Source organism: Pterocles gutturalis, unplaced genomic scaffold (assembly GCF_000699245.1).
Source record: "Pterocles gutturalis isolate BGI_N339 unplaced genomic scaffold, ASM69924v1 scaffold28779, whole genome shotgun sequence".
NCBI classification, from domain to species: domain Eukaryota; kingdom Metazoa; phylum Chordata; class Aves; order Pterocliformes; family Pteroclidae; genus Pterocles; species Pterocles gutturalis.
Window position 1 is genome coordinate 1 of NW_010134093.1, and position 26564 is coordinate 26564.

A 26564-nucleotide genomic window follows, 5' to 3' on the forward strand; every position below is an offset into this window, starting at 1 on the left:
AGGAGGATAGCTGGCAGAGAAAAAAAAAATCTCTTACCACAATTATTCAGGTTCTGAGCTTGCAGCCCTGTATCTCAGTTCCAGTGGCCCTCCCACCCCAGGCAAGAGAAATGGGAGCTTTCAGGCAAGACCGAAAGATCTTAAGAAGTACAGGTGAAGGATGTTGTCACATGCTTAAGTCAGAACTTGACTTCATACACATCCTGAGCTTGACTGCAACCTATCCTTTACGAATACCATTTCTATCAGTGATGAAAGTGTGTTACTAAATCATACAATATTTTAAAAGGAAACTGATGGCGGAATCTTAAAATTTCAGCTGCTTAAAAAAAAATATAGCACCCCCACCTGCTTTTATACTCAGCACTACTTGAATCATATGGCGGTGAGTTAAGATTACGAGCTGTTGGGCAGCCTTGTGATGATCATGTGCTTGCTTGATTGTAGTTTCAAGATGATTGGCAGTGCTAGCAGTACTTCACTGAACTTTTTCTTAAAATACGGGAAAGGCAGCATGTGGATGCACTACTGTGTTCAGTGTGCTCTTGAATACAAAATAGTCAGTTCTGTGCTAAACTATGCTATACAGTGTTTCAGTGGAGCCCATCTTGGATGGTTAGGTCTACTGCATCAACTCCCTTGTCTTTAACTGGAAATTGGACTTAGTCCCTCCTGGGAGGAATTCCCCTTGAAAGGAATCTTCCCTTGTCAGCTTTTACAGGAAATAAGGGAACTTGGGATTGTTCTTTATTTTCCACTCAGAAGAATTGTAAAATGTACTACCTTACAAACTATAGTATTTGCCATTAAAAGAGACTCTGATATCCTTTAAGCTTTCTAATGCCTAGTGCCCTGTCCCTGTTCTGTTTTGTTTTGCCTTTTTAATCTCTACGCATGTTTATTTTGTTTCATTCTTAGATAGCAAAAATCCTTGTATTCAGCTTTGCCAGCAGCTCTGTTACAGTATTAATAGCATCTCTGAAACTAGAGGCTTCCTACATGGTCTCCCAGTTTTTTTATAATCTTGTTAGTTGAGGAATGTTCAGTATCTAGGTCACGCATATGGCCCAGAGAGGCGATGCTTGGTGACAGAGCTCTGTTTTGATGAAGTGCAAAAGGACACATGGTAGATTTGGTGCCGTAGGATGAAACAGAGACATTGGCATGGCTGACCACTAAATTCTCGCATTGTTCAAAGGAGAGTGATCCGCTCCATTCACGTGCTTCAGTGACGAGTGTGGATGCATGTTCTTCAGTATCACAGAGCCTCCTGTGTGGTCTTCCTTCAGTGAAGAAAATTCTGAGCAGACAGTTAGCGTGTATGCCTAAAAGCAGTAACATTCCAGGTAGATTAATCTGTTTTCCAGGTTGGTTGTCGCTGCAGGTAAGCAAGTAAGGAATGTGGCCCAAACAAGATAGGAAAACAATTAAAAATTTACACAGTCAAGATTTTCCCCATATTTAGTATCCTGTTACTGCTCTGGATGGTGTTAGGAAAGACAAGGGTCAGATCCTGTATCAGCTGACAGTAGGGAGAAGAGAGAAAATCAGCCTTGAGTCATCAGAAATTGAAGGATAATCTGCCTCACGTTTAAGGAAGAATTATTACAACTGGTCAGTATATCAAAGCTAATTTAGTTGCACTGCAAAATATTTGCATATGTGTCTTCTCTGAGAAGGATGCTGAATTTTCTTCTTATTCTTCTGCCACCTGTTTGGATCACAAGTTTCCAGTGTTAGTTACTGGCAGACCGTATGAACAAGGCAGTAGAACCGTCTCACAGATTTGGGTAGAGGAGCTTACTCTACTGCTTTTCTTTTTAATTTTTTCCCCCATAATTTTAAAAAGAGGAAAAAAACCGTAGGAAAAACACATGCTGATTTTGATGTTCCTGTTTTGGACAAGACGATTTCTCAGTTGTCATCAGCATGGTGTGATACTTCCCATCTGCTTTCTTAAGCAGGAGGCACTTGATGTTAAAGGGCCTGGCCACACATCAGAATTCAGATCTGCTGGACCTTGCTCGTTAGCTTGTGAACAAAGACTTAATTTGAAGAGGTTATGCCACACATCTCTTTTCTGGGAAAAAGTCTTAGTTGAGCCACTACCTGTCCAGAGTGAGGTTAGTCTACAGGGCTTGGATTAGGTAACTGTTCCTGCTCTATTGCTGCATTTTGAAAACAGATGAATTTGTGAAATATTTCTATGGGTGAGTGTGCCCTTTAGCTGAGGCACGTAGACCAGTTTGCTTCTTTGTCTGCTGCTCTGAGTGCAGGTTATTTTTTGACTGCAGCCCCTCTAATTTCTGGATCTGTATTGAACTTAATACAGGTCTTCTCCAGGAGGAAAGTGTTTTTACCTGGGCTTTTCTGGACCTCTCTGTGAAATGTTTGTAAAGGTACCTTAGTGCCGTCCAGCTGCTTAATAATTGTATTGAGAATATTTATAAAGTGAAACAATTAGCTTGGTTTCTATATGTTGCAGGAAATTATGCTTTTGTTCCCTTTCCTTGCTTCCTAAAAATACAGAATACCCAATGCATTTGCAAAGATCACAGTCTGCTCTAGTGTAAAAGAATGCCATAATCTTTTGTCTCCTAATGCCTAAAATGACAGACTTTAGAGAGACACAAGTTGGAGAGTTTAACTTGGTGTTGTGGTTTAACCCTAATCAGCAGCTGAGCACCACGCAGCCACTCAGTCCCATCTCCCCAAGCAGGATGCAGGGAAGAGAATTGGGAGGGTAAAGGTGAGAAAGATTGGGGGTTGGGATAAGAAGAGTTTAATAATTGAAATAATAATAATAATAATAGTTGCAGTGAAAAGGAAAAAAATGGACAGAGTTAAAACCCAAGAAAGACAAGTGATGCAAATGAAAACAATTGCTCACCACCAACCAGCTGATGCTCAGGCAGTCCTTGAGCAGCAGACCCCTGGCCAGCCTCCCCCCTAGTTTACTGCTGAGCATGCCATCATATGGTATGGAATATCCCTTTGGTCAGCTTGGGTCGGCTGTCCCGGCTGCGTCCCCTCCCTGCTTTTTGTGCAGCCCCAGCCTCCTCGCTGGTGGAGTGGGGTGAGACGCAGAAAAGTCCTTGGTTCTGTGTGAGCACTGCTCTGCAATAACGAAAACATCCCTGTGTTATCGGCACTGTTTCCTGCACAAATCCAAACCATAGCCCCATACTGGCTAGTGAAGAAAATAGCTCTGCAATAACGAAAACATCCCTGTGTTATCGGCACTGTTTCCTGCACAAATCCAAACCATAGCCCCATACTGGCTAGTGAAGAAAATAACCATACCCCAGACAAAACCAGTACACTGGGTTATCCAAACTGGGATATAAATACATCCTTGCTCTGTTTGGCAGCTGTCCTAACTCCGAAGGCAGAGCTCACAAACTGCAGTGGAAGAGAACAGCAGCCTATTTATCTGTTTACACTGTTCTGAATTATGTAAGCTGCATATTGAATCATCTGATCGTTCTTTTTATGCTACTGTCTCAATGAAGAAGGGTCTCAGCTGTTTTGTAGAATGGATCTTTGTCTTGTTTAGTGTATCTTATTGTGAAGGTTCCTTGTCACGAGTCTGCAGGGAATTACCTTAAAACTCCTAGAGGAAGATGCACAGAAACAGCCTATACTGAATGGACAGTTTGGAGAAAGATTTCTTAACTGGTATTCCGGGTATTTATTACTTAGTTTTATGCATAGGCACCCACTAAGGTTTAATGCTTACTACTTTCTTTGAGGTAGCAGTAGCTGATCAGTGCAGAAAGGTCCTATGCCTCTGCTTTCAGCTGAAATTAATTATATTGGACCATTTTGCTTTTAAAAGAGAAAATTTTGGATAAGTTATGAAAATGCATTCTTTGATGTTAAGACAAATCTTTAGTGATGACACTTGTGGGCGTAATGCTGCTTGTTCTCTAGTAAGTTTATTCTGTGAGTGAAGATTGCAGATGGCATACTATCCGAGACCACCTACTCATTTGAGGTTGCTGCAGAGCATGAGCAGAATTGAAGTCAAGATTGAAGAACCAGATCTGATTTGTTTTGGTTTTATACACTCTTAAAGTGCCAAATCCATTGGAGCTATAGTTCTGCTTGCACATCAGGTTATGAAATACCTAAAAGGAAGCACAGGCCTTAAAGTAAAATTTCTTACAAACTTCTAGCCATTGTCCTGACATTCTTGAAACTAGCCCAGAAAGAATATGTGTCCTCTGAAGAAACTGATCTGTTCTAATACTGGGAAACGCTCCAAATTGATTTAAATTTATTTTGCATCCTTTTCTAAAAGGAGCACCAAGCTCCATTTCTCTCCTGGAAAAGCATCCCTGTGCTGCAGGAGAAAACCAGAGTTCCAGTGCAGCCAGTGGTTTAAAACTGGATGTCACGGACAGCCGGCTGTGGTGTCTTCTGTTCCGCTTTGCCGCTGACTTGAGGGGAGTGTTGTGTATCGCGATAGTAGAGTGGAGAGGGGAATGGGATTTCCGTTGTGATACAGCTCTCCTTGATACATGGATTACTTAGTCCATCTGGATGTTTTAGTTTCCTAAAGATCAGATCATGAAGCATAGTCACACAAAATTGTTTATAGATGGGCAGCCATCTGTTCTTTCATATTTAATTTTGTCCTTCTGTGCTTTATTTCTAAGATACTGACTTATATTTTGAAGCCCTATTAGGAAATTATTTAACTATTTCTTTATTTGTAGTCCAAGGCCAACAAAGTTTACAGAACGACCTCGGCCCGGAGTCCAAATGATCTGTTCTTCTTTTAGTGCTGGTAAAAGACTTTTTTTTTTTTTTTTTTCCCCTCCCTTTTGTCAATGTGAGAAGTCATTTGGAGAGTAAAATGAAGTTTAATGCAGTTACTGCAGCATATTTCTTGTTAATAAGATGGAATTGATATAAAGTAGTTATTTAATAATCCCAAATATTTAAAATAGAAATTCAGAATCTGTGTATTAACTCGCGGTGATACAAAAATTCTTGAAAATAGTTAAATATAAAATGTTGAAAGTAAGTCTCTTGTGACTGCAAGTCTTTTAAAATATGATGCATACATTTTTTTTTCAGATTGATTCTGAGAGTCAGCTTTATCTGAGATGGAATTTATAGGGATTGGGACAAGAAGGTGTTGATTACTGGGTTCTCATGCTCTGAATTTAATTGATTTCTGAGTTGGCAATTAGAGAATGCGACATAGATAACTGGATAAAACACAAAATAACAGGAGCTTATTTTCAGAAAATGTATTGGAGCTCTAGTTCCCTTTAATTTTTGTTAAGATTGAGGCTTCTAAGGGCTTAGTCGCAAACAAATTACGGTAGTTAGCTAATCTTTCCCGTGTGTCTGCGGATGCATATTTATCTGCCAGCAAATGTGAGGTAATTCAGCGCCAGTTAAACTTTGGAGTTTATAAAACTCATTTTTACTTAAAGGTCAGTTACAGCCGTAGCTGAAATGAGATACAGCTGAAAATGTGGGGGGATAAATTTAAGTATTTGATGTTACAGCTGTTTTTGAAAGTACTGTAATAACATTAGATTGCCTTTTTTTCTGAAGATTTTCTGTTTGTTTTTCTCAGGTGGAATGTTTTTGGCCACTGGGAGCACAGATCACATCATTAGGGTTTATTTCTTTGGATCAGGTCAGCCAGAGAAGATATCAGAGTTGGAGTTTCATACTGTAAATACTTTTTAAAAAATACATATGTACTTGATTAAAATAATAATTTGTGTAATTTGGAATCATATCTGATTTTTTTTAAAATGTTTCTGCTTTTTTTTGTATAGGACAAAGTTGACAGCATTCAGTTTTCTAATAGTAGTAGCAGGTAAGCACACTATTTATTCAGAGATAGTTTTTTTGACCTTGTGGACATTTATAAGTATCAGTTTCTGGAAACAGTTACTTAAAAAAAATGCTTTCTGTTTTGAGGCTCATCCAGTAAAATAATCTATAACTATCGGATTCTCAGTGTTTTGTTTTAATAATACTCCTTCAATTTTACACTTGTTTTCGTTGTAGTGAATGATTGAAGTATTTTCAATTTGCCAAAACTAAGGAGTATGAGAATACTTGAAATATCTTCTGAAGCAATGTATATGTATATATACTAACATAAGAAATACTTGCATTTTTAGATATATTTAAATATTTAAACCTTTTTAATTAAGTGACTGCTGGATACAGGAAAGCTGTCAAACTAGATCTATTTAGCTAACCTAATATTTTTTAATGTTTCACTTTAAGTTACAGATATTGGATGTCAAGAATGCTAAAGAAAACAGTTCAGTTTGTTATGAAGTTGCTGATACTTCATTTAATTGATGTTCTAATGTACACTTCTATTATGATACAACAAATAGTTGTAAACCAGACCTCACTGGGCTCCACCCACCTCTTTCTCCTCCTTCTAAGCCTGCACCCCAAAAAGGGGGAAGAAAGAGGTGGGGGAGAAACTCATGCTGGGAGATACTAAGTATTGTAATATTTACTCAACATACAGCACTAGCTTATTGGGAGTAGGTTTTATTTGCTTTATATCATGTCTGTACTTCTGCTTGTAGGGCTCTGCTGGCCCTTCAGCTATTTTTACCCCTTAAATTTCTTCCGTAGGCCTTAATTTTTTTACTGGTATGCCAAGTGATTTTCACCTCAAAGGAGTTGTACAGCATTCTGATGTTGTTTGAACTTCTTACAGCTTCGTTTTTTGACCTCTAAATTCTGGAACATCAGTCTTCAAGTGTCTTTTCTGGACAGATCTGCCTTTGATCTCTGAGTAACTTTTTTCCCCTTTTGTTAGATTTGTGAGTGGAAGCCGTGATGGAACAGCACGAATCTGGCAATTTAAGCGAAGGGAGTGGAAAAGCATTTTGCTGGATATGGCTACTCGCCCAGCAGGGTAAGTGATGTAGAATGGGCGGCTACAAGGTAGATACCTGAAGGCTGTTGATACAATTTGTTGACATAAAAAAACAAAAAACACCCCTAAAAAAACCCAAGCCCACAACAACAACAAACCCCACCAAACACCACAAAAAAAAAATAACCAAAAAAACCAACAAAAAGATTTTTTTTTTTTAAAGAAGGGGAAAAAAAGAGGGGGTTGTTATTCCTTAAATGCACAATATGCTGGTCTAGCTCTTGACATCCAATGAAAACAAATATCTGACTATGTATTCAGCCGTGGAAACCAGCTTGTCCTGATAATAACTCCACCATTATTTTGATTAGATTGAAAGAATAAAAGATACTCAAAACCCATTAAAGGTCAAATTTATATGGCTTTTTACATAGGTATTTGTTTCTGGAGCAAGAAGACCAGGTTGAATCTGTTATTAACACTGCTTGCATTTTAGTAATACTTAAAGATACTGTGGAATCTGCATGCCTGGAAAAGCAGTATTGGATTCTTTCACACCACATGCCAGAGCACATATATCGCTTGCTCTGTAACGGGTTCTCTTTTGTTAAAACAATCTGAGAATTTACAAGGCTTTGTAGGTATGAGAAACTTCTGCACACTAGAACAAGCAAGAAAAGAGGCTGGAAGATGGATGAGTCAGTAGGAACTGTGGCTTGCACCTTTTTTATTTTGTTAGGGAGGAGATGTTTTCCAGCTTACATACATTAGAAAGATTCCTAATGTTGTTTAAAGGGTAAACCTTTTTCCCCCTTGCTAATCATAGTGAGTCGTTTGAAGGATGATACTTAATAGAAAAAAATGTAAATGGTTTCAGGAGTAATCCTGTGGAAAGATGTCTGAAAGACCAAGAGAGAGATGGAAGGGAAGGCTATACAAGCTGTAATTTAGTTGGATGTTTAGATTAGAGATGATCTTGTCAGTATGGGCAGATGCAACAAAACATTAATATAGACCAAGAGTGTGTAAACTTTCGTACTTCAAGAACAGACTGAGTTACTCTCTCTTGAAAATGCAGCCTGTAAAAATTCTTGGTTTTAAATGATCCTGGGAAAAATTGGAATGGATTCTTCTTCATTGTGGTCAGAAATGCTGAACTTCCTTGAGAAACTGAACTGCTCATTTCAGTAGAGCGCCTTTAGCTGAATTCTGTTTTGTCCTTTTGACTAGAGAGGTGAGTGCTCTTCCAAATTTGATCTTTTCTGCACAAGCACAGTCTTAGCGAAGAAAACTAAATTGCTGCACTGAAAGGAAAGATGGAATTCAGCTTATAAAGTCTCCTGGGTTCTGCATTAAATCTGGAAAGGAATCTGGCTGTAACTGCATTTTCTATTATTGATTTGTACAATATATACTATTGTGTAATGTTTTGTAGTGCTTACTATATGGAGGATCCTATATTTTGTCTCCCTGTTTGGTGGTAACATGCTATTGTTGCATTTGATTGATGTTTTCCCAGAAGTTAATGTGCTAGAGAATTCAGTGGTGGTTCATCTTTAAACCACACTGACAGAAGTATAATATTGGGGTATTCTCATAGATTATATTACAGAATGCTAGTGTTTGGTTTTCATAGGGATAAAAATAAAATACATGCAAAATTAAGTGCCATTATTACTGACAGTAAAATGATGTAAGGGTGGTGGTATAGTACTAAATCTAGCCTGAGAAATTAACTTTTTTAAAGGTATCAGAATGCTTCTCTCCATATATATATTCTCCAGGACTGTTCACTGCTTGACTAGTTCAGTCTTTTGCTCTTCAAATGTCACAACAAATACCGTAGATACCAAATATAATTGGGTTAGGTCATGTATAGGAGGGAATTTTCTGGGAAAACAGATCAACATATTATTATAAGATACAAAGAGGACCCCATAGTCATTGTTAAAGCACCTACAATTCTTTCGTGTTGTATATGCTACATAATGGAGAACATCTTTCATTTCTCCAGCTTGTTGAAGAAGTGATGCTTCTATTCTTAGCAATAAAACAAAATACAGAAGTATTTTCACTTACTAGTGACATAAAAATATTTTGGCAAACTAGAATTGGTTTGAAACTTTTTGCTCTTTTGTTTTAGACAAAGTTTACAAGGAGTGGAAGATAAAATCACAAAGCTGAAAGTGACCATGGTGGCATGGGACCGCCATGACAACTCTGTTATAACTGCAGTAAATAACATGACTCTGAAAGTTTGGAATTCTTTCACTGGCCAACTCATTCATATTCTCATGGTAAGATTTCATCTTGATTTATCAACCCTGAATGCAAGATTTGTATACATCATCAAAGTTCTTCCTTACATGGTTTTCTTTGTGCCTGAAAACTACCTTAAAAATGTTTCCAGATAGTTGAAGTGTAATAGCGATGTCTGTCAGCTGCTTATTACACAATAAAGCTTTAAAGTCACAGATAACCATTGCTGTTCAAGATGTTGGAAAGCAATTTTGGACTTTTTTTTTCCTAAAGTGCTAGCTTGGAAGCAGTGAAGGAAACAATTGTTTCTTTTTACCTTTATTTAGTGTGAAAAATTTGCCTTGTTTAAACAGAGACACTTCCACAACCTTATCATTCCATGAGTACAAAAAATAGTCTTCTAGCTAGAGTAGATCAAGCAACATTTTTAGTAATAGCTGATATCTTTTTTTTTTTTTAACTGAGAAAATAGGTAGCACTAGGTAACTAGATGCTCCTCCAGGGATGGAAATAGTAGATCAAACAACATTTTTAGTAATATCTGATATCTTTTTTTTTTTTTTAACTGAGAAAATAGGTAGCACTAGGTAACTAGATGCTCTTCTAGGGATGGAAATATTTAATGCAAAGCTTTAAAATTCAGAGTTAATTTTGAAGATGTTCTCAAAATTTTAGTTACATATTTGATTATTTCATGGGTCTAAATTAAATTTCTAACTGCTACTCTGCTAAAAAAAAAATGAAATCTGCGAAGCATTAAGACCAAAAATACTGAACGTTGTGGACTCTAATCTTTTAAAATAATGGCAAAAGTGTTGGGCCATACTTCTTGGTGGCAAGTATGAAGGTGACATACTTGACATACCTCTTAGGAAGCTAACATTGCAACTGGAAAGAGAAGAACAGAATACACTGTCCAAAAAGCCCAAATGTTTGGTTAAAATAGTTGTTCTTTGCTGGACACTTTCATAGTTTAATGTTGCACATGCTGTAGCGTTATCCTGTTGAATTCCTGGGTAAGTATTTGAGACAATCCGCTTGGTCATCTTGCTGTATCTTTAATTTCAGGGACATGAAGATGAAGTGTTTGTACTTGAACCTCATCCGTTTGATCCGAGAGTTCTTTTCTCTGCTGGACATGATGGAAATGTCATAGTTTGGGATTTGGCAAGAGGGGTCAAAATCCGGTCTTACTTCAACATGGTAATTATTGCGCTTTATGCAGCTATCCCAAATAAACCTTTTTCAACTTTTTTGATTTTAGTTCTTTTTTAGTTCTTACATAGGCCATCTTGAAGCATGCATTTGTGTATAGGGCGAGATCCTGCATCCAGTGAAGTCAAGAGAAATTCCTATTCAGTTTAGTGGGGCAAAGAGAAAATGTGAAGAGTTCTGTCTTTGGCTGTATTTCATAGTGTCATCTTTCTGTATTCTTCATCCCCATGAAATTGGAGTGTTAGTTAACATTGTGAGAAGTCATGCATCAGAGGCAGGGTGACAGAGACCTTCCTTTAGTGCTCTGTTTCCTGCCTGGGGAACCAAGGTGGAACTTGGTTTATTTTTGCATTACTAATTCTTAATCTGGCTAAAGCTCCTCAGGAGTCACCTGATCTCATACAATGTTGTTGTATGCTGCCTTGGCCCATTGGAGTGAATACTGTGAGTGTTTCTCTGTAGAGCTCCTCCACATGCAGGTTTCAAATTTGGTCTGATCTGCACTAAACTAATTCTTCTGGAAGAAGGATGCAACAGGTATTCCCTTCTGTTTCTTGATATTCAGTGGGGTCTTTGTACATATCTTTTTCCTCAAAAAGGTAATGGTGTGTTGTGCAATTCAGACTTTGTCTCCTGGAGAAAATTACAGAAGTCTTTGTAGCATATGAAGAATCGTTGAGAATACTGAGAGTAGGCAAAGGGGCTTCAGCCCTCAGCCATAGTGGAATGGCAGTCTTGGAGACCAGCATAAAGAAGATCATCTGAAGAAGAGAAAAAGGACAAAAAAAAATGACGTTTAAAAATGAAGTCAAGCCAGGAAGGTCACTCTGAACCTAAAGAAAGGTTTTTGTCATGTGCAGTGTACAGTACAGTTCATGAAGTCTCTGAAGAAATTCTGCTGGTCTTAAAGGGAGAGAGAGAGCAGGCTAGGCTCCTTCGGCACTGACCTAGGCTCAGTATTTTCCCTCTGCATTGATTTCTGTAACTGAACTTAGGAAGGATCTGAGAGAATCATCTTGGAGCTCTGAGTACAGATCTTCATTATGTAGTGTATTCACTGTTACAAGTTGAGGTGTATGTTCTCATTGCATGGTTTGGTTGCCTTTCCACTACTGCTTATGATGGATGTATGATAGTTTTAATGGAATTTAAGGTCAGAAGAGGCTGAGTTCATCTGCTCTTTCTAAGAAATGTCCGTTTAAGAGCTATTGGAATCTAAATTACAGATCGCTGTGACTTTAGGCAACCCCCTGAAAGACTGAAATATTTATTTCAAGGGTGCAACACAGCTACCTAAAACCAGTAAAAATTGCATACATTTAAGATCTTTGGAGTCGGAGAAATGTCTAGACAGTAGGAAGACCTTAGCAGCTAGTAATCTGTGCTTCATGCTAGAAATGAATGTGAGAAAGTCTGCCTGCTGTGTAAGGTGAGGGGAAGTGTAAATCTGGCCATCAGTTTGATTCAAATCAGTGAAGAAGTCAGCCAGGTATGCAAGAGAAGCATCTCCCTAGAGTCTCTGAATGTTTCACCAGCCAGTCTTCTGTGTCTGATGCTTCATAAGACATGGGTGGAAATAGAGGTTTTCTTAGATGATTGGGAGGAAGATGCTTCTAGACCATGAGGCTTGATTGCATAGTCACCTCTGCAGAGCCGCAAGTGTTAAGTGTTCTGGTTTACGAAGGGAGGGCTTGAATCTGTACAGAGCTGCCAGTCTTCTCCCACTTTCCTAACTGACATATCAGCTGGGAACTTAATTAGATTAGCCACTTTTAAATTATTCAGGTAACTGCTGTGACCGCCATTGACTTGCTCAATATGTCCTCTCATACTTCTGAAAGGCAGTATGTGCATTAGTATTGAGGGGATGCGAAATTTTTACAGATTGGGTTCTCTTGGATCAGACAGGTAACATGGTGTGGAGGAACCAAACCTGAGAGCTGAATGACATGAGATGTCTGCTTTACCATTTAAGAACCTCTTATTATCATAGTCCGACAAAACAGTGTCTGTGGTACCAGAGCTAGCACTGGATGACTTTGTCATAACAAAAGTTCTGTAAAGAAAACGGCAGACTGTAGGGATGTTGGTAGAATTAGCAAGATCTTTGATTACTGTTATCTTAATGATAGTCCAGTCAAGTGTTGCCATCCTGGATGGATTGCCGGGTACGTCTAAAGCCTTCTGGCAAATCGCTAAGGTAGAGATGGGTATTTTTAAGTTTTCTCACTGCCATGCTCCCCACCCTGAATTCCTTCATTGTCAGCATAAAAAAAAAATAAAAAAAATCAAAATCCAAGGCATGCAAGTGGTGTCAGTCAGTTTGAAAATCAATTCCTTCTATCCACTCAGTGAATGTGAAATTGCAAAGCTGTAGTAACCACAGATGCTATTTGGTTTGTGTTTAACTTAAATGGGGGAATCGAAGCTTACTTGTTCCTTGTTGGTACTGAGTAGGTCCTATGGAACATTCTCTCCCAGGTTTTTAAACTTAAGTTTTGCTATTAAATCACTTAGTATAGTCGCAGTTACTTTGTAACATCTTTGGTCTGTTTGTCCAATTTTGGTCTTTGTAATAAATAGTAAATTCTGTCCCATAAGTGACTGTCTACACACAAGGGTTTGCTCTCAGTAAGTATGTATATATTATATATATTCCACATTTTAATCTGTAGTCCTCACTTCATTTGATCTAGTTCTGTAAGTGTGCCATAACTTTGTGTCAGCGTTCATGGGCATGCACAGCTGGCTTAATACAGTGACTTGAGTCAGCTGGACTCAAGGGATGTATTCACTACCCCAGAGAGTGAAATTTGCAAGACTACCAAGAGTGCGAGAGGGTTAAAGCTTTTTAGGCAATTTTGAGATGCAGCAAATAAGTCCTGGGATGGTGCAAATACAGGTACAGTGTGATATCCCTGCCAGTCCTGACAATACAGCTGACAGTGAAAAATGTGTTCTCAGTGTATTTTTGTCATTCATTTTTCCCAGGAATCGATGAGGTGGTGGTTTTGGTGCTGTAATATTAAGGCGGTTTCGCATGTTGTATTTCCCAGGTACAAATAAGCATTTAGCAGATTTCTGAAGAAACCAGGGTAATAAATGTTAAGTGGTTGCTGCAGCCAACTGTTTCAGAGCTTACATATTTCACAAAAATAGTGGTTTTGCTGCAGAAGGACAGCACAAACCCTTGCAAATGTTTAAATTGTGGCTCATTACCCAGGGTGTAGATGCACTGAAGGGCTTGGCTGTTGTGGCACCTGAGTTATTTGGGACCAAGGTCCTTAGTTACCAAAGTGGAGTGCAGTATCCTACCAAATCCTCAGTTTACTGAGCAGTGTATGAGTTAGTTGTCTTGGTGGATGACCCAGGAAAAAAAAATACATGGAAGGGTGGGCTGTCTGGCGAGAGCCGCTACATGATAACGTGCAGAGATACCTTTGAAATGCCATTTCTTACTGCAGTGAGGCATCTGGATCCCTTGTGTGGTAAGGTACCTTTCCAAGAACTGAGGAAGATCCCTGCTCTCCTAAATGGAGGGTGCAGGAGCAGGTGGCACTTGTCTTTTGGGATTGCCTTAACTAAAGTTAAGCTGTTGAGCTGGGAAATGGAAGAACCTCGATTCTGTTCTCTCCTCAGTGGCAAGCTGTTCAATTCAACTTCTGCCACTTCCTCAGGAGGACATCTCAGCTATAAGTGTCTAGAGAGGACTTTTCCCCAACTTGAAGTTGTGCCACTGTGGAGATGTGTGAATCTGTAGCCTGTGGGTTCAGGTGCTTCTGCGAGGCTTGTTTTCTTGCGGATGGAAATCATGTTCAAGGTAAATTAGGAAGTGGTAGAAATGGCCTTCAGCACCAAGCTTCAGGCAAGCTCTTGGACTTGTAGGTTAAGTGCTCCATTAGGTCATAAATAAAGCTGTGCACCATTCAGTTGTTGTCATAGGATCTGTTTTCTTTCAGGTGTTCTCACCAAGTTACTTCTTCATCGATCTGACACTGTTGGTTTGTTAGGAACGCCAGGGTTGGCACGTGGATGGTATGTGCTTGTAGTTCCTGTAGGCTTTAAGCAGAAGTTTCTCAATTCAGAGAATGTATGGGGGGGAAAAAAGAAAACTACAGTCTTAATCTTCCAGATCAAAAAGGAGGTGCCTAGTAATGTTAGGTGGATGCATGGGTTTTTGTTGGTGTTGCAATTTGGACGTTAAGTATAGACGTTCCTAATAGGTTTGTGGTGTTATGGTGCTGCCCTTGATTTTTGTGGGTTGTTTTTCTGTGGGTTTTTTTTGTTGGTGGTGGTTTTTTGTGGGGGTGTTTTGTTTTGTGGTTTTTTTTTAACTTACGTAGTTTCCTTTAAGCATGCTTTCCTTTAGGCAGTACCCCTTAGGGCTGAGCTCTGCTGATTCAGACCGCTTGCAAAATGCAAGGTTTCTCCTGTGGTAAAGCAGATAGTTCTTGTCCCAAGACTGGGCTGCCTTGTAGAAGAATATTTTAAACCTAAAAGGTTTCAGGATATGTACAGACCTGTAGCATTGTTCTTTTTATCTCTTTGTTTTGTTTTGTTTTTTTTTAATAATTCTGTTTTTTTTATCTCTTTGTTTTGTTTTGGTTTGGTTTTTTTTAATAATTTGGCTTACAGCTTAGATTTATGGACAGTTGCAGGAACATATGGTGACTGCATTTAGTTAAAAATGTGCTATTGAAAGTATGAAAACTGTACTGCAGTAGCAAGAATGAAAGACTAGAGGACAGGCATTTTTACAATCTTTGTCACTGCAGAATATTGGATTTCTGTACTGTATCTTTGAATGCAGTTGCTTTGCTTGAATCTGGTATCTAATTCAACATATTTTTTAAGCAGGCACTGCAATTACTGCACTGGGAAGCTTGTGTATTACTTGATAAAGACTAGTCTTACCGTGTTCAAGAAATCCTTGTGTAATGCAGAAATCAATCAAGTAGGAATACCGACGCCTTTAAATAAAAAATGATCCTCCTGGTCAACAGATTTCCAAAAAAACCCCAAACCAAACCAGCAACCAAAAGATCTTTCATGACTAGATGTTGCTCTTCTGTCTTACTGGGTTGGCTCTCATTGATTGCATCGTTGGGAAATCAGGCTTTGCTGTAGCCAGTGGCAGGCTTTCTTACGTCTGATGCCTGAATGCCGGTTAAGGTCAGACTTTTGCTTACTTGTAATCTTAATGTGTTCTTCATAGTTGATTGTGAAGAGGTCATTTGGACTGATTCTTGTTACCTGGCTGAGACAGTCGTTCTGAGCGCTGTCACTTATTACAGTGTTGTCCCCAACGTGCCCTGGGTGGGTGGTAGCTCTGGAACCCTCTTTGAGCTCAGTGCAAAGGTGGTCTTAGTCCTTTCATCATATTCTGAAGAATGATTTGAAATACTGACACAAAAAGAGTGGTTTTACAATCTTGTACTGAATTCACAGATCTGAATACTTCAAAATCCTCCTACCTTTGTGTCTTTATCTGACTTGCGGAAAGGCTGGGCCACCTTAGCCTTTGACACTTAAAGGTCACACGATATATCTCCAGATGATGCAAATTTGATGTTGAGTCTTTTTCTAAATGCCAAAGCATGTTTCACCAGAGTGTATAGAAAACCATGAGTATCTTTCAGAAATGTATTACAACTCGAGCTCTGTAAAGCAGTAATTTGGAGCAAGCTTCAGATTCTTTTTGAGGAGGAGGAAGACAAAAAACCCTCATGGAACCTGTTCTCCCCCCCTCACCTTCAGCTTGCTTTGGAATGACAACTAAATCTGTTACAGTTGTTAAAAGTTTTAGTCTCTCCCAGAAACACCATTGTTCTCGTCTGTGTCACTGAGTAAATGTTACTTGCCCAGGAAACCAGATTGGTACTTCAAGAATAGTGGATGATTTCTTCAGGGGTGTAACTGTTATTGCTTGAATTGGTGTTTGTCACTCTTATGCTCTCTGTCCTGCTTTTATGGAGACAAACAGAAAAAAAGAAAAAAACCCAAACAAACCCAAAAACAACTCGAAAATTGCAAAGCCTGTGGGGAGGCTGACCTGCTTGTTTCTTCAGTGTTGGGGAAGATAACAGGGTACGGCTGCATTTCTTTGCTGTTTCTGAAAAACTGCTCCTGGGGCTGAGACATGCCTTTTCATTGAGACCTAGAAGGACAACAACGTATTTGATAGCTACAGTTGCTGTGAGGTAGGATGAGGCTTCTTAACAGTTGTCAGGTGTCCTAGAAAAAAATGGTGATTTTTTATTTTATTTTATTTTATTTTTTTTCCTAAAACTGGAGCATGTTTTCATCTAGATCTCCATACCAGAATCCTAGCTGTTTGCTTTCATTCTAGGAACTTTTCTGTCAGAAAGTCAGGATGAGTAGTCCCACACTTTGATGTAAAATGCATTCCTTACATTTTATGTAAACAGGCATTGTATCCAGACCTAGGAAGCTTGTGACCTGCATGTGTTCTTTACGATATGCTTATTAATTGTCAGCAGATGATAAAATTTAGACTTCAAATATGAACATTTTGTAAACAAAGGAAAGACTTAAACATTTTTGTGTTTATTTCACAAAAGGTTAGAGATTATTCAAAGATTTGGCTAGTGTGATGAGCATGGTTTCTTCCTTCTATATTCAAAATCATACATTAAAATGGGTACAGTGTAATTGAAAAGTGTCAATTTTCTAACAAGTTTCAATTTTAATATCAATTTAGTAATATGTGATTTTGTCCAACTTCATTTAAAATTGTCGACCCAAAAGCAAATTACTTGATATTCTAGGATAAAGTCTGGATTTAACTGCATAAACAAAATTACATTTCCCTTTTTGTTCTTTTTCTTACAAAGAAGATTTGTGACAGCTGAAAGAAAATGGGGGCACAATTTTTTGTTCTTGGAATGTGGAGATTGGAGACATCTTACTGGAGCCTTATGTAAATAGTTATGGATCCTTTTAGCACGATGAAGTTACTTTGACTTTGCATTATATTGCCACATTAAAACTTAAATGTAGTTGTTGCCTTTAACAAGTACATCAATGGAGAACAGCAGCTCTGAAGTTCTTGGTACTGGAAAACTTTTTGAAGTACTTATAAAGTGTTGATCATACAGTACCACGGTCATAAGCTGCTTTATCGGTGGAGGTAACAAACCTGTAGGCTGAACTTTTGCTTATGCTCTGGGCTGGAGTTAGGAAGATACTGCAGAAGTTAATAATTGTTGAAAGAAGAAAAAACCCAAAAAAGCTTGTGGCTTTGCAGCAGGGTGAAAACGCTAACGAAGCTGCAAACTTCTTCGCTGTGGATTGTTTGGATTATGACTTCTTTTGCACAGCATTGAATTTCTTCTGCTGTCTTACCAAGTTAACCAGAATCTTGGGTTGGCTTCTCTAACGAAGTCCCAAGTTTGATGGGTCGGTGCTAGTTACCTGAAATACAAAAATGCAGAGTTGTGCTTGAGAAAGATTGTCAGGATTTCTTAGCAAGATTTAAGACCAGCTACTTAGCATGACCAACTTAATGTTTGTTTTTTTTACCACAAATTAAAGAGAAGATACCTGAAAAGGGAAGAGATACCACAGCTTGTTTATGTAGTTTTCAAGCAAACATGCATAATGCCTTTCTCAGCATTCTTTAATTTTTAGAGAAAGGACTATATATCGTTACTTTAAAATTCACTATCAATTAATTTTAAATTTCCTTTTAATCTCTATACATCTGTGCCAGGTATATGAAGCAAGGCAGTCATATAAATAAAGCTTGGTAGATATGTTTGAAAAGCTGTAGTAGTTATGTCTGGGTATTCCTGAAGTAATAGTTGTGAAGAAGGAAGATTTTACTTCACTAGAAGATCTGTCCCTATACTTGAGGAGATAAGACTCCAGCATCAGCTTTTCACACTTAGAGGATTACAACATGATCATATTTTTAACAGCACTAGAAGAATAAGGTAGAGGAAAAGGTGTGTTGGAAGGATCTTGTGATGATGCAGGACTGCCCATTAAAACCTTCCTTACTCCTCTGATGCAGTAGCTTTCATCAGACTGCGTTCTAACTTTTTACGCAGTGAAGTATTTAATGCTTTCATATGATCAAAAGAATAGAAATTGCTTGTGAGTACTCACAGACTTATTTTTAGGTCCCTTGATTTCCTGACCAGTCTTGAAGTTCAGACCAAAGCTGTTAGGAGTGTCCTATAGTAAAAAAACAAAACAACAAAAAAAAAAGGTGACTCTCGTGGTCCTCTAGTTTTCTTTTTCACATTGCTTCTTCCTTGGGAAGCCTTGGGCCTAGAAAAGAAAAAAAATTATTTGATATGCTTGTTTTGAAGGTGATATCTGAAATTCCTTTATTTCATTTGATTGCCAAATGGAGAAGTAGAATCAGCAAGCAGATACTAACTGACCCTGTAAGGCCACCCTCTTTTGCTTACGTGGTGGTTGTAGTTACATAGCTCTAAAGTGCTGCTGCTGTTTCAAATGGTGTCTAAATGAAAAAGGTTTTACTGCTTAGAAGTGCTGGCACAAAATCAGAAAATGTAGTGATCTATATTTATATTTTAACAAAGCAATAGTTGTGTTTAAAGCATTAAGCTTGGTTTTGAAATTGAAAATGTGTGCTGTAACACATCCTGGGAGGAAAGCTGGAAGCAAGTGGATACATTCGTAATAGTTTTGCTTTACATTCACTATGTGAAGTTACCATGGTGAATATATGCCTTTTCATAGCAGATACTAGTTCATCTGTGTAAAACTGTTAATGCAGATAAATGTTTTATATTTAAAAAAACACAACCAAACCAAAAGCAACAAAAGAACTCCCCAACACCTCCAAACAAACCAAAAAGCCGAACTGACGTGTTGATGTTAAGGTTGAAAGTTCTGTCCACGTAGGTATTAAGGACAAGATTGCTGAAGCGAATGTCTGAACTTTTTGTCCCCAAATATGTAGCTAGCTGGTTGTCTCATTAATATAAAGTTTTCTGTGTCCTTAATTACTTTTATGACATGTATGGTAGTTGCATTGCGTGGTCTTTTTTTCAAGCTTATACATTTTCCCCAAATTTCTGACACTTAATGTGTATTTTGAAATTTTTTAATAGAAACACTTTCATAGCTTTGTGAACTTGGATATATTGTGGATTTATTTGAAGCTATTAACATAAGCAGTGACTGAAATGATTATATTCAAAACTTGACCATAAAAAGGTCAAGTTCAGGTAGTCCATAAGAATTTTGCACATTTCTACACTGGAAATTGTTGAGGGTGTAATTTTGACCCTACCTGAAGTTAGTAGAGAGTCTGCAGTACAGCTGAAGAATCAGACCATCTGGATGCAGTGATTTTTTGGCTGTTTCCCTCATCACCACCACTACTCGGTCTTTCTGCCCTCTTCCCACACATCTTACGTTTTTATGTAAGTGAGAAAAATTGGGAACCCCCCCGGAGGTGATAGTTGCAATATATTTCATAATGGCGATGATGTCTAGTTTCTGTGAGTTTGGACACACACATCCCTTGTTAATCACTGTTTGAATGCTTTAGTGCAGTTTAATCCTTGTTTTGCTTAGAATTTACTGTCAGTGTTATGGCATCAAATGATTCAGGTCAAAAGGGTTTCTTCCTGCAAATTGTCAATCAAGCAGAGGCTACTAGGTTGCAGTCGGATTTTTCTGTGTTCTCCTGCTCCTTCAGAGAGCTGGGTGTTGACTCTTTTATTTTTAGGTTGGAGTGGACACTTGGTTACAGGCAATTCCTGTACTATGCTTTCTTAATGTCTGTGTACCTGAATGTTTTCCCTGCCCCATCTTGTGAAGTCTGATCTTTCACTGATGTGTGCAGTGCGGTTGCTACTCTCTAGTGCTGCTTCTGCTTTCAGTGCAGCCTGATGAAGTGTGAAGCCCTACCAGTATGATCATCTCGCTTACAGCATTGTTTCCTTTTTGTTAATCAGTAAACCTGCATGGCCTGCCAAGGTGTTTGTTGGCAACTACTTGATTAGTTTTAACCTAAATGGTATACCAAAAATTGTGGAGACCCTGTCAGAAGAACGACGTGGAAGATCAGATTCCATCTAGGACAGCTCAGCAGAATGCTCTATGCAGAGATTTTGTGCCTCTTGAGGTGACTTTTTTAGACCAGTGTCCAAAAGGCATACCACTTGCTCATATGGACAATGTGTTGTCATCTCCGTTGTTAACTAGATATTTGAAAACAGTTGTTTCTTCTGTTGTGGCCTTCGTAACATCTTAAGCTATCCCAGTGAAACTGGAAGTATGGGATCATATTTTTAGATCAGGTTGTGTAGTCATCTGAAATACAGAATGAGTTAGAATAAGATGATAAACGCCTTCTTCTGGAATCGCTCAGTGCTGCTGAAATGGTTTTGAGATTTTGGAGAGGTTCCACCTTTGAATAGTGTGCAAGAGCAGATGCTGAAGAGCAAAGCCAGCCTAATGCTCTAAGTAGAAGCCAGTACTGAGTCTGCCAGATGTTTATTAAGTAAAATTTCCTTAAAAAAAAAAGTAAATGCTTCTTATGTAGCCTTTATATAACTTCAGGCATCCATAGGGTGGGTGATCTGTCAGATCTTTTCTTTGATATATTTATCTCTCAAGACATATACTGCATTCCTGAATAACTGGCTTGGATGGTTGGAAGATAGAAACATTTTTAATAACCATTTTACTCTTAATTAAATTACTTCTTGTCCTCTTCCTACCATTTGACACTTTGTTACTCTTTTGGAAACAGTGTAGAAGTCCTGTTGATTTTTAGTTGATTTTTTTTTTTTTTTTTTTTTTACTGGCTTAGGGAAAATTGTGTTCTTTTCCACTCCTCCAAATCTGCAGCATCTTCTCCTAGCTTTGCAGAGAGTCCGTAGATTTTTTTTTTTTTTTTTTTTTGGCTCACCATGGAAGAATGCTATTATAGGAGATTTTTCCATAAAGCAAAGGAAAACACAGACCTGCAAAGGAACTTCAAAACACTCAGAAACTGATTTGGCTTGAGCAGCAATGTTGCACTTTCATCACTTATGAAAGAGGTTATATGTTTTAGTAACAATTAGTTAACTTTGCTTTTTAGTTTTAGAAAGTTGTTCTAGCATACCATTGGTGTGATCATTAGAAACTAAATTTCAGTTTTCAAGTTGAAATGTTGCTTGTAACTAATTTTCATTTGTTCCTGTGCATTGGAGTAGCTCTCCTCCTGCTCCAGGTCTTTTTGTGCGTGCATACAAAACAGTCCTCTTGCCTCACTGTCCATGTGAAGAAGCTGAGCGCTTAGGTTCTCCATCATCATGAGTGGGAACATTTCTCTGCAGCTGTTCCATGTAGAATTTACTTCTCTTGAACATGGGAAGCAAAAATGAGTGTGTATTGCTTCAGAAGAGTTTGTTCTTACCATGGTCCGCTTGGCTGATACGTGTGCTTTTGCTCTTTGGATATACTTCTGGTACATTTTAGGTTTATAGTTTTTTCTTTCTTGTTGCATTATATGTGATGCATTGCAGTGAAGACACAGTGATCGTTGTACCTGTGTTTCCGATTAATTTTGTCAGTCTCTTCATGTGAAGGAGAGGAGAGAACGTTATCTACCCCGGGCTGGTAGAGGCTTAGTTCACTGACTTCTTAAACAGCGCTGATGGCTTGTGTTGGAAGGCGTGATAGAAATGCATAGTGTGATTGTGTGTAGACTGAGTTCCATTATTTTTTCTGGCAGTAGGTGTGATAGGAAGTTATTTCTAATAGTTTTACTAGGTTCATGGCCTGTTCCATTTTGTCCTGTTGGCTTTTAATTGCTTCAGTCAATATCATTTGTACTGTGTCCCAATCTGTTCTCAGTAGATGATTTCCTATGGTTCATTTCATCCACGGGGTCTTATTTTTTTCTGTAGTCACTCAGAGAAAGGCCTGGCTTGAGGAACTTCACTGTTAGCATCCTTTTAGCTCTGTAGGTCTTTCCAGAGCCAATAACTGTTATCCTTTCCTTAGGAAGTTTACCTACGCGGGATTTCTACTACTAATTGCAGTCCGTTCCATTTGAACCAAGTTTTCAGTGCCATATCACGGCTGTGAAGTCTAGCTGGGATGAATGAGTTATAGTTCTTGATACTAAAAAAAGTCAGTTATTTTACTGAAGAAAGGCTGCTAAGTTTGTGTGGTACTCTCTACTCTTGATTAATTTGAATTTTACTGGATTTTTTTTCCTTTTTTTTCCTCCCATGTCTTTTCTTAAAAACTAAGTTTTAAGTCTTTCATGCTATCTATTGATAACAGGTCAGAAAGGTTTATTACTGAGGTGGTGCTACTGTGTTTTCATACAACAAGTTGTGGATCTAAGACGTTAACTTTGTGTACTAGCTTCATAGATCTGTTCTCCCTGGTTTGAGGGAGAACAATAAGCTCACTCCAAAACTGCGAGGAAAAGAATAACTTCCCTTTTTTCATTCTCTTATTTCATCAATATTCCTCTGTTGGTGATGTACCAATGTCCATCTGTTTCCTTGCTAGTGAAAATGGGGGCAAATAGCTTAATTCTTGGATTTGAGATTAAAAGTAATCTTAAATTAGTCCTCATTGTGTAACATCACTCTTCTTCCCTGTTTGTGGCTGAAGAATCCTTGCTACTTGCTTTGCTGTCAGCAGGATCTTAACATGTTCACTCCTGGCAGCCCTTTGTCAGGACAGCTCTTAACTGGCCAGTGCTTTTTCTGTTCTCGTGAGCAGTCTCTTCCCTTCGCTGTTGATACCTTTTCATTCAGCGGGGAAAGGTTCCAGACAGAATAAACAGTTCATCTTCTTCTGTACGTGGTCTTCATACAGTTCTTGCATCCTTGATTTAAAGGAACCGGAGCGGGGAAGGCAGCTTCCTTCTTGCTCAAGTCCTTTATCTAGCTTGCTGAAGTTACAGCTTCCCTGATTTACTACAGCTTCCCTTTTTGCAACTTAACATTTAGTTTCTGTCCCAAATGACCAGCTCCTCTGTGTTAGCTTTATATTGAAGAAATTCCGTTGTAAAGTGTCATTTAATAATCCCAAAATATTTTGGTTTAAAAAAAAAAATTTTACTAGGTAGCACACTCTGGCAGGCTTTGCCCTTTGATTTGTAGTAGTAATTATATTTTGGAAGCTTATCCCCAACAGTCATTTCTGTTCTTTTAATATTAAGGATCTTTATTTACAAGTAATTGTACATCAGACTTGAGGCGTTGTACTAGAAGGTCTTACTAAAAGCACTTTTTAAACCAGATTCTGGCCACATTTGAGTAAAACTATTTGCACTGTAGTAATCACTGAATAGTAGATCACAAGTCTTCCAAGTAACACTCTCATTCCCAGGGGTTTCTTGAAAATGGTCCATCCAAATCCTTTCTGGCTGGGAAGGATTAAAAAAATCCCATCATTTTAGTAGTCATCTTTTTCATTTTATTTCTTATTTTTCCCCTCGCTATAGTTAGCAAATTGTTCTTCTCACGACATGCCTTGTTTTCCTTGTAAAGCAAAAAGTCTTCAAACTTTAGGCTCTAGGAAACCCCTGAAATTCTGTTTATGAATGACTTGAATTCGTTTCCTGTGCTGGAAGAAGGGAAAGGGAACAGAAATCCCCTAGCACTCCTTTTCCAGGTTTTTGCTATACATCTGCAAAGCTGATTCTTGGGCTGAAGTTCCTTCCCCTTTGCACCTGCCTCTCCAAACTGTCTCCCGTTAATATGGTGAGCTTTCTGCACACAAAAAGCGGCACAAAGGTGTGACTTTGCCATGGTTGTCGGATCTTGCTTAGCCTAAATTAATTCTGCGTTCTTAGCTGTTGTGGTGCTAGTGTCACTTGCTTGAAACTCCGTTTTTATTTTCTCTCTCTTTCTATAGGATACTTACGTTAAAAATTCATTTCTTCTGGAATAATGGGCAAAATAGAACATAAAACTTGTACTGGTTTATGTTACTCTTTTGCTAATCCAGAAACAGATTTAACTTTTACAGAAAGTAGCTGTAGTAAGACAGACCTTTATCACGTACCTGAAAGCACTGGTGATAGATGTAGTCTCTGCCGTGGGGGGTGTGCAGGGGTGTGGGTGTGGATGTGCTGTGAGACGGTGGGCAAAAGATACGGACTTCTTGGCTTTGTCCAAGCCTGTAAGATAGCGAGAACAGTACCTACCCCACAGGTTTTTGGAGGCTTGGTTCATTAACTCTTTAAAATAACGTTGGTGGCCTCTGGAAGGGGCTACAGAAGTGCATAGTGTCACTGCTGTCACCTTTGTTTGTTCTGGCAGTATATAGGCTTGCCACGGTTAGGGGAAGAATTTGGTTTGGGGTCTCTTAAAATACAAAAGTGCTTTGCTGGGGAGAATAGAAAGGGGCTTTCTGAAGAGGTGCTGAAGACATGAAAATTCAGAGTGGTGATTGGTCACCTCTGCTTGATTGACAGGTTGCAGGGAAAAACAAAAACCCATTTGTTCTGGCTTAATGGAACTGGAAAACAGAAAATGAGTATCAGGTAAAAATTCATTTTTTAAAATCTTTGCAGTTCTCCTTTAAAAAGTGGAGTTTTTACACCAATCTACAGCTCCCCCCCTCCCATAAATCAGGAGTAGGAATTCCAGAAACAGGCAGTTGCTAAGTTGTGTAATGTGGGTTGTCTATGTCAGCGCGTTTTCTAGCGGGCAGGTGTTGTGAAACACCGCAGCAGCCAATGCTACTGGGCTAGCTTAGCAACAAGGCAGAGGACCGCAAGGGTGTAGTGACTAAAGCCCTGAACTGGACCCAGCTCTCTGGTTAGGCTCATAAGCAGGACGTTCAAGGGGAAGCTTTTATTTTCACTTCCTGTACAGTGCCTGCTTTGTGGATAAAGTCTCTCAGTTTCTACTACTATCAATTTGGCATCTTTCATGAGCATTATTGCAAAATTCACTGAAAAGTGAATAGCTAAAAAGTAAACTATGTTTTAAAGTAACTTCCATCTAGCAGTATACTGTCTTGCAGTTCTTATAATAAATTTCAACATCAGCACCACAGTTTTGACAATCATAATTTAAAATTATTTATTTATGGTAACTTAATTATTTTGTATGTTGATGTATTTCAGATTGAAGGACAAGGACATGGTGCAGTTTTTGACTGCAAGTGCTCTCCTGATGGACAGCATTTTGCATGTACAGATTCTCACGGTCACCTTCTGATTTTTGGCTTTGGTTCCAGTAGCAAATATGACAAGGTACAGTGCAAGATGAAAATCCAAATGTTTGTCTGTGTTGAATGCAATTGTGCAAACTGTCTTTCAGAGCTTCATTTCAAGGGGGTGTATCCTAACGCAATTTTGAGCCATTAATATGGGATGTTTCAGATTCCTGTTGTTGGCATTGAGCTTTCTTTCACTGTCTTTTTTTAAACTATGGAAACAAGATATTGAGCTGCTTGCATGGGAAGATAAAAACAATTAAAAAAAAAACCCTCCAAACAAAACATTTTAAAAAATTACTCTGTCACTGTCTCCTCTCTTAAGTGACAAGGTTACTAGGGTACTAAGGTTACTAAGGTCTGCTAATGGATTCACATGGATAATGTGAATAAACTGCAGCGGAACTGATAAGAGTTCAACATTTTGCTTTAAACGTCTTTCTGGTTCCTAAGTAAGACCAAAAAAAGGGAGGGGGTGTGATAGAGCTAATTCTGGCTATCTGTATTTAAACATTGCATAGTCTTGGACACAGTTATTTACAATAAATGTACTGTATGTTCCAGTTCTGCTGTTGCGGATGCCTGGGTGCTTACAGAGCAATGTTCCACTATTACTGTGTAATGAAAATATTACATCTTTATTCTAATGTCATAGCTACGTTGCATATCCTAAATGTGGGTGTCTTGCCACAGACCCTTATGACTGTAAACATATATGGTGGTGTGGGGTTTTTTTCCTCTCTGTGGGTGAACATGGCCTATAAACCATACAGGTGACCTAGTTTGGAGTGCCCACGAGGCCCGAATTCTTCCTTTCCCACCCAGGGAAGAGGTGAGATCTGTCACTTCTTCCTCCTTCTAAGACTTGGGCAGATGTATCTGCTCCAGGATTTTAATTTCTGCTTCTGGTAGCTGATACTTGAAGGTTGTTGGTGAAGTGTTGGCTTCTGGATCTTGCCTCTTGCTTTGGATCTTTGGACTCGGGCTGGCCTTGAAAGCCTTTTGGCAAGCAGTAACGCAGAGGGGC

At 38.6% G+C, this 26564-nt stretch overlaps 1 protein-coding gene across 1 annotated transcript in view; it reads left to right on the forward strand.

Annotated features, from left to right (window-relative positions):
- Positions 1–3573: 3573 nt before the first annotated feature.
- LOC104467637 (PH-interacting protein-like) overlaps positions 3574–26564 on the forward strand; it is a gene marked incomplete at both ends in the record, with an annotated part of 41706 nt that continues 18715 nt past the window's right edge. Inside the window, 8 exons of the mRNA XM_010081480.1 lie at positions 3574–3687; positions 4722–4792; positions 5597–5697; positions 5805–5845; positions 6818–6916; positions 9021–9174; positions 10205–10339; positions 25446–25574. Coding sequence (XP_010079782.1) covers positions 3574–3687; positions 4722–4792; positions 5597–5697; positions 5805–5845; positions 6818–6916; positions 9021–9174; positions 10205–10339; positions 25446–25574 — 844 coding nt within the window. The remainder of the gene's footprint in view (positions 3688–4721; positions 4793–5596; positions 5698–5804; positions 5846–6817; positions 6917–9020; positions 9175–10204; positions 10340–25445; positions 25575–26564) is intronic.